Source organism: Orbicella faveolata, unplaced genomic scaffold (genome assembly GCF_042242905.1).
Source record: "Orbicella faveolata isolate gen_17 unplaced genomic scaffold, um_ofav_v1 contig_25, whole genome shotgun sequence".
Lineage (NCBI taxonomy): Eukaryota > Metazoa > Cnidaria > Anthozoa > Scleractinia > Merulinidae > Orbicella > Orbicella faveolata.
In genome coordinates, this window is record NW_028301553.1 from 14,504,789 (window position 1) to 14,525,271 (window position 20,483).

At 38.6% G+C, this 20,483-nt stretch overlaps 2 protein-coding genes across 2 annotated transcripts; one reads left to right on the forward strand and one right to left on the reverse strand.

Moving 5' to 3' along the window:
* Window positions 1–1,504: 1,504 nt before the first annotated feature.
* LOC110042015 (uncharacterized) lies at window positions 1,505–2,930 on the reverse strand. The gene is made up of 2 exons (XM_020747333.2): window positions 2,621–2,930; window positions 1,505–2,154 (listed from the first exon to the last, which is right to left on the reverse strand). The coding sequence occupies exons 1-2, from the start codon at window positions 2,915–2,917 to the stop codon at window positions 1,540–1,542; spliced, it is 912 nt and encodes a 303-aa protein (XP_020602992.2). The 5' UTR covers window positions 2,918–2,930; the 3' UTR covers window positions 1,505–1,539.
* Window positions 2,931–16,269: 13,339 nt separating this feature from the next.
* LOC149109109 (fasciclin-2-like) lies at window positions 16,270–19,852 on the forward strand. Its single transcript, XM_089294591.1, has 3 exons — window positions 16,270–16,782; window positions 18,019–18,241; window positions 19,776–19,852. The coding sequence occupies exons 1-3, from the start codon at window positions 16,444–16,446 to the stop codon at window positions 19,850–19,852; spliced, it is 639 nt and encodes a 212-aa protein (XP_089150717.1). The 5' UTR covers window positions 16,270–16,443.
* Window positions 19,853–20,483: the final 631 nt, after the last annotated feature.

Genomic DNA, 20,483 nt, shown 5'->3' on the forward strand with positions numbered 1-20,483 from the left:
TTTTTCAGTTTTGTAAAAATTTGTATCTCATCGTGTTTATTACAATTCAACAATAAAAGATGGGGTCACCAAGATCGTTTTTGAGTTATCAGCGCTCAAAGCTAAAATTAAGGGTGTTTTAGCGAGCCATGCTGTTGCTATGGTAACCTGTTATGCTTCGAAATTGACACAAACATGTTCACCAATGACTGGGCAAAGTTTGTACACTGATACAGAGTGCATATAATGACCTGTCAAAGTCTACATCTTGGAAAGTGCTGGAAACTGTTTTGAGCCACCTTAATACCCCGTCAGGATTACACATAACACATAAACAAACTTCTTCTGAGAAGTAAAGACCATTAAAAGAGGAGAGAAAGAAAAGCGGGAAAGAAGAGAGCCAAGGGGGCAGGCAGTGGAATGTGCTTTGAAAGGAAAAACCGAGGTAAGAGAGACACAAAACGTTGAAAGGTGTGGAGAAATAGCGAAACAAATGCCGTAATAGTTAAAAATTAAGAAGGAATCCACCAGAGGTTGGAATAACAAGAGGTCAAAAACTTTGTACCAAGATTATTTGCATCATATTGCAAACCTCTGTGCGACGGTTTTAAATATCTTCTATCAAAAAAAGAAATCATTCCTAACAACACCAAATGTCGAAAACAAATTTTGAACTTAATATGAAACACTTGAAAGTATCAGTGAAATAACACTGTTGATGTAATTTTACCTGAACTTTGAATTTACTTTCTCGAGTTCCTATGGGAAATTGTTTTTGGTGTTATTTCAGGCAATTATTTATAGCTTTAGCTTTTAGGAAATGCATAATGGATTTCAATATACTTGGCATTATTCTGGTACGAGGTCTTTTTCCAATAAAAACTCAAATCTGCCTGATTTGCTATCGGATTTCGTCTTAAGTTGTTGCCACTGGGGCAGGGGAACTTTCCGATTTTGGGCTTGCAAAGAATTCAAGCTAGTGAAACTTGATAGAGTACCATCTATCAAGGCATCAACGTGTTCGTTGGAACCTGATAACATTTTGCTGGAAATAACATTTCCAAGTCAATTTGAAACCCAAGATAATTTACGTGTGTCAGTACGGTCAGTCATTAATACTGCCACGGAAAAAAAACTACGAAGTACTATAGTTCTTAATCCTTCTTGTTATCATGCATTTTCTCTTTACTATGATCAATATACTGTGCTTTGGTTACAGGATGAGAAAACCTTTTGGACATATTTTTTCAGCTGCAAGTGATCAGTTTTGCATCATCGGCATCATCAAAGCTACTGTTTCCAGACCTGCTTCAGCCTCGCAAAGGTTGTTCTTGCCTTGCTGTGCCTATTGCTGATGTCACTACTGGCGCCTCCATCATAACAAATGGTGCTTCTAAGATAGTAGAAAGTGTCCACAAACTCTAAGTTGTGCTCCCCAACTCTTACAGGCTATGCTACTCTGTTCCCAACGTACATAGCCCTCGATTTATCACAGTTAATTGCCAGTCCATAATATAAAGATAAAAGGAAATACACGAAAGTAAAACCGACAGCTTGTTTCTAACCATCGTTAATCGTAACAGTGATACTAATGTACTTGATACCAACAAGCTCTCTCCTGTCAGTTTTATAAACCTCCAGAGTAAGACCATGACTGAGCAGCAGTCTTTTCGTGTATTCAGCCGTCTTAATGAAGCCTCCGCCATGTGGAGTGAAACATGAGCCCCTTGACTGATCCAGCTTAAGAGTGAAGACAAACTGATCAGGATAAAAGTTTTTATTTGGGAGAGGAATAAACCTATCAAGCCTTTGTACTTCTGTCAGAGTTTCTCCAGACTTGCCCTCCGCTGCAAAGCAAGGAGACAACTGGTAATAATTTAACTTGTCTACCGTTTCGAATCCGATGAAGCTGGTACCGTCCGACACGCCATATCTAATGTCACTATCTTTCTTTTTTCCGATGCTGACGTCATTAGCCACTGTTATCTTAACGGTCAGCACAGCTCCATCTTCAAGGACGCCAGCGGCCACCAAAGGAACTTTTAAAAGGGCTGCGTTCATTATTGGGCCTGCGCTGAATGTTATCTGGTCATTGGTGATGCTATGATTCCTATTGATGTAAGATGCATGCGTCTCGAACCACGAGGGGGTCATGACGTACTCTTTAAATGGCACCTGCCAATCACAAATCAAAAAGGTTCTCTCGCGTTTCACTCTATTGATTATCGAGGTGATTTCATCGAGAAAGAAGGAACAATTAAAATTGTCACTATTTCTTTTACTTCATATTACATGTAGTATAAATCTTCTAACGTTCTATTACGAATGCCGTTTTCTTATTGGCTAAGCTACTTCGGCCAGCAAAATCTATTCTGTTGAAGATAGTGAGTACCCCAGCAGTGAACGGTTGTTAATAAAATGGCGACCTCTTCTTTGCGTTTTTGAAGTATCGATGAGGAGGATTTAGATAGTTTTCTAGTTAAGTGTTTATCAACTAGCCGATTTATACTAAAGCAATTAGATCACCCTCTCAATTTCTATGCGTGATAGTTAAGTCTGACTGCGCACTCATCAACTATCACGCGATAGAAATCTCGAGCTCATAATCTAATTGTTAAATAGAAACATGACGGACACAAACCTTGCCGGGGTTATCACTGTAGGCGTGGTCCTTTTTCAGCACATAATCCCAAGAGTGTGTGAACCGATCAGCATCGTTCAGCTCACAAAGCAAGTTGTCAAGGTGGAAATTGATGCTCTTGCAGCGTTGATCCTTTGAGCACCTGACGTAACACAAGCCAATATTTGCCACATTTTCTGACGAAATCACATGACCTTTGAGATAACGCCCCCATACCGTGTGTGTGGATCTGCATTGTTGAGTTGACTGGATGACAGTAAATACAAGAGACGACATAAGCAGTTCTGTCCAAAACATCTCTGAAATAATAAAAAAAGGCTTGCATGGTGTAACAGCGGACCGCCATGAAATTTACCTACGATTACAATATGCTCGTTCCGAACAAAACTGCACCAAACTGTGGATAAAATTCTTTGACTTTTGTCTGACTTTTACGAGAAATTAAGACATTCCTTTGGGTCAGAAAAACGTCCTCCGACCTCACTGCCTAGCAGAGCCCCGTACAACGGTTACACGTTACATCGGCATTGTAGAGGACGAACGAAAGAATTACTGATTTATAACGAGTACGGAAGAGAGACGAGTTTTTACAGATTAACAAGAGTTTTCTTTAAGCTTTCCACTGATCCAAGAATGCTCGAAAAAAATTAGGAAAATTTTCCCGACAAACCAGAAAAAAACACCTTGCGTTCATAAAAAACTTAAGCACTCGTGCACGGGTTCAGATTGCATATGAATCGTTACGAGTGTATCGGCAGGGCATTGAATGTAACTCGAATGACGAGATGGTAGTGGTCTGTCTCGACTTTCGTCGTTGTAGTAGGCCCGAGATCAACTCCCATTTGTCCTGTCCTCAAACAGGATTTTAACAGCTTTATGATCGTAACGGAACATTAAAACCTTCTCAATATAATGCTAGTACGAACTCAAACATAACGTTTATCTGAAGTTAAATGTCAAGGCACATTGAATGGCAATTTTCAGTTGTTTTGTTTTCCTCTGGCATCAAGAATTGACATGACACACGGACTTTTTATTCATAGTTTCTAGTTTTGTCTTGTTTTTCCAGTTTGCCAGCGAATTCCGTGCACGTATAATATAAATGTAAATTTTAGCCGTACAACCATTAGTATACAGTACACTTAAGTTTTCGTACCAACCTTGTTTCCTTGTACGGGAATAAAAAATCGTAGTGCTCTGTCAATTTCAACCTCGAAGGTCACCCAGCCGTTGTCCGATAGGGCAACTCTTAAAGAAGGAAGTAAAACAAGTGTGAAATTTGCTATCGACAAAGACAAAAAAAATGCTAGCTATAAATGGAAGTTACAATTCCTCCGGACCAATGATCTTTCCGATGGTCACAGTTTTAGACCAAAAAGTTTAACTTAAAACTCGTTGACGGACATTCAAGTTAACCTGAGTAAATTAAATGATGATACCTTTGGTCTTGAAGCCTCGACCAACCAAAACCCTGTCTTATTAAAAAGCGTTTATACACTGCCCACTAATCTATGAACGTCTACTGACAACTCTAAATATGAATTGAACTGGGTCGAAAGGAGTGAAATATATTGAGAAACTCGATTAAATATTAAAACTATCTGTGGAGAGAAATTGTACTTTATACATTATGTTCAATTTCAATGTTTTTTTTTTTTCGTAAACAAAAGTTTCAATATGCGTCAATTTTCCTATTATCTTTTCAAAGCGCAAGGCAAGCTTTTGTTGAAGTCTTAACGAAAACAGTGTAGGCTGGTTAGTTAATTATCTCTTCCAACTTTATGAAAGTGGCTTTTGATGAAAACAAGTTATCAGAACAATAATACAGCAGCGTGTCATTGAATTTATGAAAGGAAAGAGAGAAAAGATTTTTTGTGGCTGGTTTTCACTGGATGTTTGTTGTCACATTTGTTTGCTTTTCGCTTGAGAGTTTCGAGTTTTTCTCTTTCATAAGTGTCCTTTTTCAACGAAGATGGTTTCAACACAAAAATTATTTCTATAATATGGGACTTTGCGGTAATGTCTACCGCAGATGAGTTACTGGCATGACAATGCTGCAAGCTGAAGAACTACGCGGGTCTCTGTAAACGGGGACCCAACGGCGGTGGATGGTGGATGGCGGGTGCCGGATGGAAAAATGAGAATGATAAAATGTAGGTGGAAAAATGAGGATGACAAAATGCGGATGATAAAATGTGGATGAAAAAATGCAGATGGTAAAATGCGGATCGAAAAATTTAAATGCGGATGGCAAAATGCTAAAAATTCTTATGAGGGGAAAGTAACTTACGATGTCTTCTGACAGTCTTGGTTGTAAATAAATCAGACCATCTTAAAGAATTTAGGCCGGGAGACGTCCAAAATTATTTTATTCAATCACAAAACAAATCAAAACATTTTTACGCCGACTAGATCCAAAAAAAAAAGATAATGAAAAAAAACGGGAAAACCTTGATTGAATAATGGCAGACTATTCCTTTTATCATCGAAGGACTTCCACTGTCTAATCCTAAGCAAATTTCTACAGCAGAAAACAGGCATTGTCAAATTAAATGAAACACCACTGCAGTAACCGATCGCGTCCCACTAGTACTGTACCCTAGTTGAAAAGTTTGCAAGGCACATGGAGCGTTTGCATCTGCACAAGACTCCATCCGCCATCCGCCGTCATCCGGTCCGCGTTTTACAGATACCCGAACGACACAGAGGTATCGCGAAGAAATCTGTAAATGCGTGTATGCGGAATGAAATTTCAAATTCGTTGCTAAGGAAGTCTTCCCATTATTTAATTGTACTCCTTCTGTAATATAATCTATCCCATCACCCACCGCCTTCCACAATGATAAAATCACACCCAAGCATAGCAATACGCAATTACAATTCGCCGTCCTCATTGCATAATTCTAATTAATTCTGATAGAAAAGAGTAAATAGTTCATTATTTCTTGGATGGACACTTAATCAAAGGCTCCCTGAGCCAGCTCATGGATGAATATAGGCCAATTCCAAGTTAACTTTTGCCTCTGTGGCAGAACGAGTGTTTGTGCGAAACTGTTCGTATTAAAATGTATGCCACAAGTACGTTCATTCTCATGAAAATCACGTCATTTTCATGTGAAACGTTTTGCAAGAGCACTCGTTTTAAACAAGAGGCAAACGGCAACTCAGAAGTGAAGGTTAAGTCTGCATATGAGCCAAGTGCCCCATCAGGCCAGCGCTTATTCCGGATTCTGTAGCGTGAAGCGACTAGGAGTATTTCTACTACCCCCTTGATAGGATGCTGGTCCATCGCAGGGTTACCCCCTAACATTAAACTTGCCAGTACCTATTTATAAACCTGAGTCGAGAGAGGCACTGTGAGAGTAAACTGTCTTGCCCAAGAACACAAAACAGTGTTCCCAGCCAGAGATCGAACTCAGACTGCTCGAAACAGAAAAGAAATACAAAAATCAAATAACAGGTGTTTTACACAGACTGCTTATAACCTTTAAAACGGATAATTAATTTTGATTGGAACTGGAACATTGTTATTACATTAACTTGTACATACTGTAGTGTCAAAGAATAACAGTCTGTTTCAAAATGAAATCCTTAAATGACCTTCACCATATTCACCAGTCAGTCCAAAATTGACACCAAGTCACTAAAGTTGGTTATAATATATGTATAATATTTTAGAAAACAGTCCTAAGAAAAAACGCGCGCTGATTGGTTAAAAATCGTGTTTCTATAACTGGATAGAAACACAGGACTAGCACGAGCTGTCGACGTAATGATGGCGCGAGCAAAGAGAAGTTACATTTTGATAATCAAAGTTAACAAGTTGTTTTCCTTTTTTTCGTCGCGGTGTTTTCTAAAAGAAATAAAAAACATGTTTTCCGTGTTTTTATCGAGTTACAGAAACACTCGTGAAAGTTTGGGAAACTGCGGCTCGTGTTCCCACAGCATTTCTCGTTCTCCCAAACTTCCATTCGTGTTTCTTTTTAACAATTAGATTATGAGCCGAAGGCCGAATCAACTATCACCTCATGGAAATCGAGAGCGAATAATCTAATTGTTTTAGTAGAATTCTAACTGAAATTTCCTTCAAATAACGGTTTCCAATGATTTTCTTGACGTATTCTTAAACCTTGCGCCTGAAAAAGATCGCTCGGATTGACTTGTCATTTAAAATTGAAGTTGTGTGCTCGCGCGCATCAGTTTTTTCGATAATTTCAACTTTTTTAACAGTCAAGAAACCCTAAATCTCCCTCGTTTAGACTTCTCGGGAATTTAATTATCCATTTGCATCGAAATTTTCCTCCAAAACTTCGGAAGAACGAAAAAACGTCGTCATTTCCTAGACGACCTCCAGCCACTGCACACTCATGGTTGATAGTGTTCAATGGCTCAGCCAATCAGATTACAGCATTTGCATTAGTATACCAGCAGAATTCTACTAAAACTCGATAGAAACACGCAACATGTTTTCTATTTCTTAAAGAGAGTTTACAGTACATTTTGGGTCAAGGTAAATTGGTTATGGTTCTTGTTCAGTTAACATTATGAAACAGCTGTGTAACAATTATGCAAAAATTATACTACATGATTTTGACATTTATTTTACGCAATCAACTTGAGAATTCCAAGGCTGCCAAGAGTATTTTGCCCAATTTCACTTAAGTGAGACATGGATATTGGCAAAATCTTGTTTACTTTAAGCTATGTCAAACAAAAGTTATTTGATTTTAGCTTGCTGGTGAATGGGAAATCTATAGAAAGAAAAGTATTTCCTTCAATATTATAAGAATAATTTCAGACAGTTTTGTTTCAATCTTAAACCCGAAGTGAAGGGGATGTTTTTATTCACAATTTATAAGTTCTTTTACTATATAACTATGTCCATGGGGAGGGGGAAGGGAAATAACAAACTTTTATACAAGGAGGCTCTGCCCCAAGGTCAAAACCCTATCCATTTTACATAGTGTTTTGATAGGAAAGGCTTCTCTCTCATATGCATGTAGCTTCTAGCTTGAAACCCCTTTCACAAATGTAATGTGGCCTCACTATATCTTATTTCTTGGATAAATAATCAATAAATGTTTGAAATCCCTGTCCTGTTAAGTCTTATAATGCCTCCAGTCTGAAAGAAGTGCACTTTTAGTCAACCATAGGGAGAAGCCCCAGCTTGGTGTAATCAATAATAAGGGTACTACATATTGTAGTGTATGCAAGTAACTCGAGTAGAATAACAATAATTTTCTTTCTTGGAAACAAAAATTAAGGTGTTTCGTTCCTAAATATCTTGGTAATTGTTTGTGCTAATCTCACTAGCAATGCAGTAATATTCAAAAGGCTTGCAGATATGTCTCTCTTAATAGATTTTTGCAATGATTACAGAACATACTTATACAAGTGAATGTATGAAATATCATACACACTTATGTTGACAAGTACGAAGCATTCTCTTCTCCATAATTGTTTCATTTCTAGAAGTAAAAAAAAAAAATCTACATCACCAGCCACCATGCGTCCGGCTTATGTTTGACACAATTGGACAGCATATCTCTCTCGCAAAAAGTAGATCTACACAGTCTCTTGGACTTAATTTGTCCATCCTAATGATCACTAAAATATTTTGGAGTATATTTACTCGATCTTACATGTAGGTTGACTTGCATACCATCTGTGAAGAAATTTTCACTCCGGTCGAACTGCATGGAATACAAAAGAAATGCAGTGTGAACGACAACAAATGTAAGATTAGGCAATTCGAATTTCTTACTTGAAGTATTTTAAAATAAGCTTACAAATTTCGAACTAACACAGGCAGAATTTCAATGTGTGGTTACAAAATAAAACAATAAGAAACAATGAAACCAAAACTTAACAAGAACTAAAGCTTACCTTGGACTCCACAAGGAGAGAAAGCGAGTGGAAACCATTAAATTCTCCTGCCAAGAAAAAAAGCTACAAGCAGTTTCGCCCATATGCTAAGTTAACACGATCCCACTTTCCGGCTTTCATTTGTCTTCGAGTTTCTTGTATCAATTCTATGAACTCGCCGACCGTGCTGTTGGGACCGATACATCACAACAGTCGTAAATACCTCTACCAGCTTTCATCTACTTGTGAGCAAAAGCCGATAGGCAAAAAACAACATATTTACGAAAGAAAAACACATAAACCCAAAATTTCTTACAAAATTTCTACAAACTTCAATCTTTGATGTGCTCGACAAGTTCGTACCTAGGCTCTCCATTTTTCAGGCAAAAATGTGCGCCTTTCTAGTTTCCCCTCGTCAAAAACCTTCCTGAAGACGACTGAACACTCTTGGACAAAAACAATACTTAGTAGGGGCGGTAGGAGAAAATTCATTAATTCAAGTTTAACAGGAAGATCTGTTAGATCTGATAACCGCCCTTTTACAGTGCATATTCCAAAACAGTCCTTGATAATTCATGGATTACTGTAGACACCACATCACTTGATCCACACAAACTGTGTTATTGCACCATCGGACTTAGCCTTTGTGAAATCTATGATGACGTAATGGTCTTAATCTGGGAAGTTCGCTCGGGACATGCCAGTGAATGATACGAAAAGGAAACGAGGGTCACGCTATTAATAACGCTATTAATAACGCTATTAATAAACAGCTTTCTTCCTTAAAAGTCAAAATTTAATTTGTTTCTGCTATGTGTAAAGGACAAGCAAAGTAGTCACGCGAGTCAAACAATCCGAGGTTTACGCTGTCCATTGCTAATTTTAGAAGGGTTGTGTTTTTCCCCTAGCATTGACATAAACGCTGCAAGTTCTGGCAAGCTCCTGCTTACCTCAGCAAATATCTAATCTTCCTTCAGATCTCTTAATTCGCTGCGATGAAACAGCCAAAAAGATTCACTTCATTTGCCTAAACCCACACGAAATACTCGAAAAATTGCAAATGAATTAATGAAAAACAACAACAACAACAAGAAGCTATTTCTCAGAGGGAAATGGTGTTTCGTTTCCGGAAAGGTATTCAAAGTCTGAGAAAGGCCGGGGTTTTGATATCTTGTGCATGAGAAGTCCTGGGGTGAGTGGGAGATGTACTAATACGCCGCTTTGCACCGCACTGATCTGCTCAGTTGTCAGAGCCTGGGGTTTTTCGGCCAGGTGAGGTTTAGTACTGAACCTATTGTAAAAGAGAAAGGGCCAATTAATTTAAGTTGTCTACACATGTATCAGTTATTACAGTCAACGCGCTTCGAAATGTATTTACATGTGATACTTCACTTTGACTCTGCTCTAGGGGAGGGGGGGGGGGTGCTCCCTTACATCGACTATATAGGTATGTCCAACGTCAGAGGGACATGTTTTTTTTTAAGATATTTTAGTCAGACGTAGAGTATCGATTTTGGTCATTTCGGTCTCAAACTGGGTATGGTGTTTGCACTCTAGTCTTGAATTAAGTATGTTTTTTAGAAGAAGCTATTTTTTTCATCATTATCGATAAGACCAGCAACTAAAGCCATTCACAATACCTTTAACATCATTCTGAACTAGAGAACTACGGCAGGTCTGAAACAGGGCATTAATTTAAGGGTCAGGCCATAAATAGGTTAGAAAAATCGCAGACTTTGGTCTTAAATAGGATAAGTGCTTTGGGAAGCGGGCCGCACAGCCTCGCCAAATTTTTCAGAAATTCAAAGTATTCTGTGTGAGACTAAATAAAGCTAAGAGGCAAAAGCATTTGACGAATGATTTTTTCATTTCTGTGCCGGGCAGTCCTTGATTCGAATGGATGCGGCACTCTGCGTTTCGTCGTCAGTGACGCAGTATATTTTTCTTTTCAAAAAGGACGCCTCATGTGTGACGACAGTTGTGCAATTATTCCTCCACTTTCGCTTGAATATTATGAAGCTAAAATAAAAATGCTATCGGCGTTTTCATAGAAACCAGCTCTTGAAATACTGCGGTATGTCGAAATACAAATTTTCATATTTTTAAAAGCGCGCTCTAAGAAGTAAAGCTACTGGAATTGTGGCGGAAAATTCGAGAAATTCAACTATTAAATTCTGGAAAATGTCGACACCTACGATATGAAGAAAACCTCATAAAAAAAGCCATATTGTGGCTATTGTGCAATACACCAACGTTAATTAAATTACAATATGATGAACTAGTTACCTTCCACAATATATCTCATCTGTAGTATCGTCCAAATGCACCAAGTGCGTGTTCTTTTCCCGTAAACAGCCACAGAAAAGGTGGGGGATTGTTATTCCTGACAAGTGTTCTGATTGACCAAAATTATTTCACCGCAGTTGTAATCTTAATCACATTTTAGTCAAGCACGGAAACAGATATCTTCGTTTCTCTAGAATACATCGTTTCAATAAGACTTAGGAACATTTAAGCCGCCAATTATTTCTACCTGTATGACATTTTAATTTCCTTTTCTTTCCGTGTCACGAAATAAAATTTAGTTTCGAGGAGGTGTTTTTGCTGAACATGTTTACCTTGTGAATTAAAAGCGTTTACCCTGATAACATTTATACTCACTATGTCAATAAATCACTCTAGATCTGAAACGGAAAATACCATTTCTTTGTTGAACTAAACAAAACTAACTGCTTCCATCGGCTTAGAATATCGCATTGCATTTGGTGGACAAATTGCGCGGTGTGGCGGTGTCTCTACTTCGAAAATGTATGTCTTTTTCACTATCACTATCAAGTCCAGTTCGCAGTTTTCTTGTGTAAGATAATACCGAGAAACGAGAGCCGGAGTTTCACTGAAATGTTGCAAATGACACATTTTGTTGCGATGCACCGAGTTTTGGCTGAAATTTTGCCGCCGTATTTACTTTAACAATTACGAACTTTACTCTGATTGGATATTGTAAAACACTATGTAAATAGTTCACCCCTGAACCGAAAACAATACCTTTTCGTTTCTGAGGAAACGAAACAAAAATTAAACCCCGTGCAGAACATGAAGCGCGCTCGGCCCATGGCCGCGCGGTTAATGAATAAATTAATGAGTAAGTGCCATTGGACTGTCCCCTAAGCTCATGGATGACGTCGTCCATGAGCAAAAAGCAAACAAGTTATGTCAAGACTGTCAAACTTCTAATTCTTTGTGGATCGAGAGCTTAATCGGCCTTTCGAATTCGTGTTTCCAGTAGCAAGACATTAGCGGAGCTGTAAGAAGTGGGATATATAGAAAAGGTGAGCTGTCTGAGGCGTTTTTTATAGTTCTATTGACAACTTGGAAGCAACATTTAGAAACATCCTTGGCTTTCGTCTATTTTAAACCTTTTCGTCAAAACAATGCGTCCGTGCGGATCGCTGTTAGAATTTATCCGGTCAGTAGTGCTCGATAACCCAAAAAAGATTATTCTGGAGACGATCAAGTATCTCCCGTATATTGCAACAGAAAATGTATAATATAGATAACATGAGTAATCGAAATTGTTGTACCAAGCGACGGTATTATTCCCTCAATCGGCCCGTTCAGAACGAAGTTTTGAACTCCACGACACATTTGGCGACGTTTCCTAAAAAGGAGCATTGTATTTCAAACGCAGGAAAGTTTGATATAATCTGCAGGGATTTATCATCGAGAATTTGCTTAGAAAAACACGCGCGCTTGTTAGTTCATTAATATCACAAACAACAGGGACTGAACTTTTCAAAGCCCGGTGTGATATTTTTATCGTTTTGAAAGCAAATTCCATCTAAAATGGGGTCCAAATTTTGAACTCTGGGAGCCAAAGAAGAATTTGGTTATACAATGACCCGTGACCGAAAGTTTCGTTGTCACACAACTAAGGCATGTCTAAACCTGCTTCGCATTGATGAAGAGGTTTACAGCACCACTGAATTCTGCGTCAACAACAGAAACAGGCGACCCCATGGCTGTTCCATGCAACTGCTTGTACTGTTTACAGTAGGGTTTTACTGAAAGTAACTCGACGTAAGGAGCTTTAAGGAGGCGGCATTGGGATTGTCGGTTTTGCGGTTTTAGCTATTTTTTAGAATAGTTTTTCGATTTTTGTGCCAAAAGACTCCAGTTTTTCGGTTTTGGTGTTCATTGCGGTTTGCAAATTTTTCGGGTTTTTTTTTTAGCATCTGGTTTTCGGTTTTCTTAAAAAAAATACCAGCGGTTTTTCGGTTTTGGTATCCGATTTAGTTTTTGGTTTTTCCTATTTTGTCCTATTTGGGTTCCGGTTCCTCTTCTTGCTGATCTCTGTTTGACAGGTCTTCAAATTTCAACCAATTAGCGCGCGACTCGCGAACAGCTTTGGGGGTCCATTCATTCGAGAGCGATTGAACATTGGCGGCTTTTATCGTGTTTAGCTCTGCATTTATTTTATTTCGCTTGTTGACAATTTTGCGATACTCCAGGCCAGTTTAAAGACATCGGATTTATTAAGTTAAACATGTTATTTATGCTGATACAGCGGCGGATAAAGCTGTTCAAAGCTCCGGACAAGATAAAACTCTTACCGTGTAATGGTCATTCTTCCTTCTCGACGCGACTATCAGAGCTGGTGATTTATACGATTTATCTTCAAGCTGGGGAGTAGTATACCTGCTTTACTCTTTACTCTTGTATTAAAAGCCCAAAGTTCAAGCTTAAGTAAGAGAAAAAAAGGTTATTTTTCCCTGGCGGACGACATAGCGAACAATGAAAACAAATCGACGCCATTTTTTCCGCGCGTGTTTTTTATAATGGACTGGAGCTAGTTTCCCCCAATTTTTAACCCAGCATGCCCCGCAACTTCCGGGTAGAAATCAGCAGATTCGATTTGAGCGGCAATTGAACTCGAATAGCCGCGAAACGCCTAAGTTATTGAGAGGAACGCGTGACAAACTAAATGTCATGGTAGGAGATCAGTAAGTCCAGACGATAGACGGATCGAAACTTACTAGAACCGACCAATGACTGCTGACCAACTTTACACAAGTCTTTCAGCCTATACCATCCTGGTGTTTTTAATAAACTGACCAATCACTTTTAACGGACCAGACTTATGACATCATCGACTGACTAACACCCTTCACTTCATTCTAAAAATAACTTCCGCTCAGGTTGTCGACACGTCAGTCACCAACAACAGTTCTTTTCAGAACTACCTTCACCCATATGATCACACTATACGAACTATCGACAGTGTTTCTTATATATACTACACGAGTCCTGTTTTCATCGCAAAATCAGTTCACACCACACAAAATAATATCGTCAACTGAACCAAGATCGACTAGAATGGAACGTACAATGCTCTCCGTATAGGAAATTAAACTTTCAACGCTGTGGGGATGCCTTGTTTGATATTAAAACAAAGGAGCTTTGGCACCCGCTAGATTTTAATACATTTCGGAACTTTAATAGGAGTTGAAATAAGAGACTGAAGTCCTCGGTTGGGAGGGAGGGGGGGGGAAACTACTTCCTATAATGACCTATACGGGGAAGCTACGCCCGAAAGAGGTAGATCTATCATTATAGTTATTTTAAAGGGTCTTTAATTAAAATATTTCGAACAGACTCACATTATGGCTGTATCATTTCATTTATCTGGCACAACACGAAAGTATTAAGGAGGTTTACTACAGTTTTTCCGAGACTCAGTAGTGACGCAAGTAACCCTAAGGAGAAACAAAAACATCTTCAGCATTTGAATCGCGTTAGACCACTTTGATGTATGTAGCGATAGTTTCAAACTGCTTTCAAACATGTGTTTAACCCTAGGAGCAATAAGATTATCGCAAAAAAGCCAGCCAGATGGAAGAGTTCTAATTTACTCTTGCTTTTTGGCACGCGATACGTGGCGTCACATGAGCGTGCGCTTAAATAAAGTTCAATTCTCGTCCAAGGTTATAAAAGCTAGTCTTTGATCCAAGATTGCTCGAAAACCTACCGTGCAACCCACGATGAAATTTTCACAGTTGATTTGTAGTGGTGAATCGCGTTTAGAGCCAAAATTTAAAAAAAAACCTACAACGCAGACTTTGAGCAATATTTTGAAATGTGAAATTTGCAAAGTTTCACATTTTCTTAGTTTGCGAAAAATCTGTATTACAGACTATTATTTTACTTTTCATGTATGTTTAATCACAGCCAATTTCTAATTTCTGAAATTTTGGGGTGGGGTCATACGGGCAGATTTTGAGCGAAAAACGTCATTAAACCTACTAGTGCCCAGTCTCTCCTTAGGCACTCGGTCGTTCATTTTGGCCATTTATTAGGTTTAAATTGTTCAAGTTTTAGATATAATGGTAAATAACATTAGCAAACAGTAGAAAGAGAAAGGAAAAACAACGCGGAGCATTTTTTCAAAAGGATCAAAAGTTGTGCTCTTATACTCCATCAAAACAGTAGTAAGCCACCTTAAGACGACTTCCTGTTTTGGCAAGTTATTCACAATATGGGTCAGTTATGAAAGTATGTGAAAGGGCTACCTTTTTTCAATTAAAGGTATACGAAAGTTGTACCTTTTCTTTCAAAATATGTTTACAAAAGCGTAAGGGGTAGGACCTTGGGTCGGAGCTTCCCCGTATAGAACTTTGTAGGGTAACCCCGTCCCCCTCCGGGCAGATGCCCCCCGCCCAAGCAACAAAAACTGAATGACCGGGAAATTGAATAGACCTTTTTAGCTTGGGCAGTTTGTTGCGCCATTTCAGACCATGTGATGATTCTCCTGGGAATTCTTGCTTCAAATTTTTAAATAGCTGCGTCTATATGAATAAATAATTTTGACATGGATGAAAGAACAATTCTCTAGAGAATATCACATGGACTGTAATGGAAAACAAACCGCCCAAGCTAAAAAGGTGTATTCCCATTTATTACCCAATCACAGGGCATTCTTACGTCATGTTTCTCGTGTTCTCTCTAGTTAGCAACAAATCAAACACAACTGATCACTTGTTAAATAGGGGAACTGACTGACGTCATAATTAACGACAATCACTGACAACGAATTCTCAGTAGAGAGTGTAAAACCTCATTTATTTGTTTTCTTCCTTACATTATAGACTTGAATTTTGTTTTCTATCGCCAGAGAATTCGAAGATTAAAGAGAGATGTTGCTTCTTCAAGTAACCACAGTCTTTGCGTATTTTCTGTGTTTCAGTGTCACCAACGGCTGTAAGTTCCGTCAATTAAACATATCTATAATTTTCTGAATTGTTAATTGACGAGTAGTTCATGCATGTAGCCCGAGCACAAAAAATGAGGTTCCGTATATACAAAAATTTGAATATAAGGATTTGTATAAGGGAAAACAGTGTTATTCATCCAAAAAGAAACTATATTAACGAGCCTTGCATAAAAATAAACCTACCGCGGCCCAGGTGTATGGCTCTCTGTTTTTTGTGAGATTTCTACGCCAAATTATACTGAGGCATTTCGGTGGATTTTTCTCTACTGTTTTTTCCTCTATAAAACAGTAAAACTAAAACCTACCTAAATGAAGGCACAACATTGGAAAAAGCCAGAAGTTGGGCGGACCCGGCCCATAAAAATCGCCGATGGACAGATTGGTTAACAAGCTCAACGGGATCATGGAATTAAAAAATGTGCTGATTTAACCGATAGAATACCAAAACATTAAGGGACAGATTCTTGAACTATTAGACTCTGTTTATATCGAACAGTGAAAGGATACCACCTTTTTTTTTTTTTTTTTCAGTGAGCCCTGGAACAAAATTTACAAAGAACCTCCAAGTACGTTGTATGTGCCATTAAGCTCTGCCGCCAGGTTTAAGTGGGAGTTCACGTTTGGTGATTCCAAAGATTGGGGTAATTTTGACTACAGCGTTTGGGGCAAAACAGACAACAGTTTCAGTCATATGATGACAAAATACATCACAGTTCACAAAAGTGGAATTTTTTTCAATCCCACACTTCACGCTTCAGTAAGATCCAGAGCTTTTTGGACTGGAAATATCTCTCAACAACAGGGATGTCAACTGGTGTTCATCTTAAAAAATGTGCCTAAGTCGGACCAAACTACATATGGTTGCACGGCTGACGTTTCTGGCATATCTATCAGAACTGGTCCGATAAATCTGGTCGTTAGTGGTGAGTGTGCATGGCGGATTATGTCGTTATCGATCTCGATATATAAACTAATTTTTTGCCAATTTTTAAATTTACCATTTAATTTAAGTCTCAAAATGACTGTACACTAAGAAGCGGGTAGACTAAACAAAAACAACAAAACTAACAATAGTGGCTTTGAATAGGGAAGATAGAGCGGGCAGATTATAAACAGCATTGTTGAAAAAGTAGACTCTCCTCCCGTGCTTGATCAAGGTCGAGGTGTCTCTCTCGAATTTAAAATTACTGTACCACAGACGCCGAAACAAACGCAAAAAGGAAAATTTACTTTGTTGTTGGACCCTAAAATTGGATACAGTCGAGCCTCCCTTAAGCGACCACACAAAATGTCAAGCCTAGGTTACCGCTTACGGGAGGTGGTCGCTCACAAGAGGTTAGGCCATAATGGGTCAAAATTTTGCCTCATTAACAAATGGTACTGCAGAGACTTACCTAATGCGTCAATGCCCATCTAACCCATGTAATAACTTTTAGTAACCATAAAAATTTAAACTTTCCAAAGTATTCATTAGAATATGATGGTTCGCTTCTGATAAACGTCCTTATAAGGCGAACGGGACAAGTCTCACGATAGTTTAAAATTGAATCTTTAATGTTTTCTAAACGTAAGGAGGATTGAACATGAACTTATAAGGATTGGATTGAATTGGATTGGATTGCTAGCTTTAACCCCTTTTTATTGTTAGCTTTTTATCCAATTTCCGCTCTATTATCTGTGAAGTTGTCGCTTACGGGAGGTTAAAAATAAAAGAAAAGTTAAAAATTTTAGCCCTAAAAGTAGTAGCGGTCGCTTACGAGAGGTGATCGCTTACAAGAGGTTCTAAATATAGTTATTGGAGTTGGAAAGTTTTTTTAATATATACACGCTGATCTGTATAATCTGAAGAACTTTAATTAATTGCAATTACTTAAGAGGTTAGAAAAGTCGAAATCAAATAATATTTACAGGCATTTCTTATAACTAGTACATTTGTGGGTACCATTCAATCAATCAATAGGAAAAATACCTACATAACCGTCTGTTTGTTTGGATATTTATCCCAGTTTTAACTTTTAAGAGCCACCAACCATAATTGCAAATCGGATTGCCATTCTTATCATTATACAATTCTTCAGTTTTCCATGGCGCCTTTTAGGGGGCCATCCATTGAGGCTCATCAGTTGGAGAGCCTTTTAAAGGCCATTCATTGTTCTTCATTCGGAGAAAATTATGATTGTCTATTTAGGTATTTACGTGACATTTATTCCAGTTTCTAATTATTTAGAACCACCAACCATAAGCAATGGAGCAAATCGGACTCTAGATGTTTGAAGAAGGAGATGATGTACCTTTACATTGTGACGCAAATGGTGACCCTATACCTTTGGTGACGTGGAAGAAAGATGGTCAAATATTACAACAGAACAATACAACGACGAGCATTTTTATTACAAACATCGAGCTGAGAGACGCTGGTACCTATATTTGCATTGCAAAAAACAGAGCTGGGTCGCTTTCTCAGAGTATTTTGGTGAGAGTTATACGATGTAAGTACTACCTTGTCCCGTCTAGATTAGCCAGTATAGATTTTTAGTTTGACTTGTGAAAATACTCAGTCTTCGTCACTAATGTTACTATGAGTGCCTAGTTGATAACCCATTTTGTTTAGCTTAGACATGTATGACGGCTCGCAGGGCCACAGATCAATTTTCTAACTGGTTGAAGGTTTATGAATCCAAGGTTTTAGACGTACCTCTCAGAACTAGTAGATGCAACCTTGTCGAACATTTACCCAGCTGGATAAGTCCTGAATTGATATCGATGTACAAATTCATATTTTCTTTACAATGTTTTGCAATTTTTGGCCTCGGACGCGGTTATGAGCACCAGTGCAGCTTTAGAATGCAATCAAATTAGATATATTAAAGCTAATAATAGCGGAACTCCACTTATTCACTTCCTTTAGACATTTGGATCCCCGGGCGGGGGAGGGGGAACTCCCATGTGAAACTGTCTTTCGTCTTAGGGTAAGGGTTTTGGGAAGCACACCCCCACCCAATTTTTCTCGGAGTATCTCCCAGGCTCTGCAAGTTCCATTTAGACACGGTGGCCAACTCTCCCGTGGATGCATAGTGCTACCACACGCGTTGGATGGATGCTTTGGTAGAAGATGAAAGTGGCTTGTTGGCTATCCACCTGAGCAACATCCTTGTCACAGAATTGCCTATCTCTAGATCCTGATTAGATTTCCCAATTTATTAAAACCGGAGGTTATCTAATTCAGCAGTTAAGCCTATATGGGAGATTAACTCTCCTTATAACTTCCATCCTCTTTTGATATCAAACAGAGCTATTCTTGGTGAGATTTGATTTTATTTCTTTCTTTTTTTTTTTAAATAGCCCTCGGTTACAATAATGGCAATCTTAATTGCAAATATTGACCAGTGCATTGACGCCCCGTCCACTCTACGTCAGAGGAATTTCGAAACGGAGCTTTATTTTGCGGTTAGGCCTACCGTCCACACTAATCCGTCACGACAACGAAACTTTTCGGAAACCCCTTTCAAACTGGAGGAATTTAAAGACGCCAGCTTTTCGTTTTTGTGTGGATGGAAAACGTTTTGAAAACGGAGTTTTTCGAAAATGACGCGATAATCACGATAACCATGTGATTTTCCTGACCAAGTTTTCCTTAAACACAAATCCAAAATGTTTGGTGATTGTTGCGTTTTTAAATTCCTCCGCCGTAGTGTGGACAGAAAACATTTGATGCGTTTTCAAAGTGAAACCTACATGTTCAAATTTCTCCAGCGTAGTGTGGACAGTGCTAAATCAGTCTCTTGCAGTCTCTTGCGGTCGTTATCTCTTTAATATTCATCTGACTGTTTTGTCAAGCTATAGCAGAGAATGTGCCCGTCTTTATACTAGAGACGAATAACTAGACGAACTACAAATGTTTGCCCAACTTCGTCCAGACGGATAATGCGTCTTTAGTATTAAAGCGGCGAGGACGCATTATCCTTCTGGACGGATAATGCGTCCTCTGTCACCTTATATGAGTTTTACTGTTGTGTTTTCCAGGCTGCAGCTCCACCTTCTTGATGGATGTGTTTGTGATTTGCGTTGCCTGCTTGGGAGGTCTTCAAGTATTCATATGAGGAGCCTGCTGGGTGTGCTCTGCTTTTCAGCGGTGTCCAAGAAAGAGAGCATGCTCAGTGAGTTGACTGCTGGCTCATTTTAGGGTCAGCTCGAACTTGAGATATATACTGAACTATGGATTTTTGACTCTACTTTCATTTGTTTTAGCATAGTATGGTTAAACGGGCAAAACTTTGGTAAATCTCTAATTTTCTGGTATAAGCTGACTGCTAGAAGCTGGCACAATGAAGCACCATTTTGCCTTTTTCTGCGGCCGGGAACATAAATTTAACTGTAGACTGGTGTTAAAATCCAAAAATACTCAAGATTCTCTTTATTTCTAGGTGAATTGAGTACCTTAAACGTCATATAATCTTGTTAAATCAAGCAGAGTACTAGGAGAACCTAGGAACGACCGAAAGTATGCCTTGGTTCTCTGAGATGTAAAAAATAATGGAGTGAAAGATAAGCTAAAAGGGTGGGTTGTATGTGCACCGCTAAGTGGTATGGATTTGATTAGCATTGCCCTGAAAAAGGATATAGATTTTCAACATTTTGGTTTAAAATAAGGTATGTTTTGCACTGTGGCTTGGCTTAGGTATTTTGTTTACATGGAAGTTTTTCTGTATCAAGATTGACAAAGTTCAGCGT

Excerpts from the sequence above, each read along its gene's own strand:
- LOC110042015 (XM_020747333.2), bottom strand. The coding sequence starts at position 2,917 with ATGTTTTGGACAGAACTGCTTATGTCGTCTCTTGTATTTACTGTCATC. Across the intron at positions 2,155-2,620 it reads ACAGTGATAACCCCGGCAAG|GTGCCATTTAAAGAGTACGT; the intron begins GTTTGTGTCCGT and ends TGTGATTGGCAG.
- LOC149109109 (XM_089294591.1), top strand. The coding sequence starts at position 16,444 with ATGATGACAAAATACATCACAGTTCACAAAAGTGGAATTTTTTTCAAT. Across the intron at positions 16,783-18,018 it reads GTCTCAAAATGACTGTACAC|ATGTTTGAAGAAGGAGATGA; the intron begins TAAGAAGCGGGT and ends ATCGGACTCTAG. Across the intron at positions 18,242-19,775 it reads TTTGGTGAGAGTTATACGAT|GCTGCAGCTCCACCTTCTTG; the intron begins GTAAGTACTACC and ends TGTGTTTTCCAG.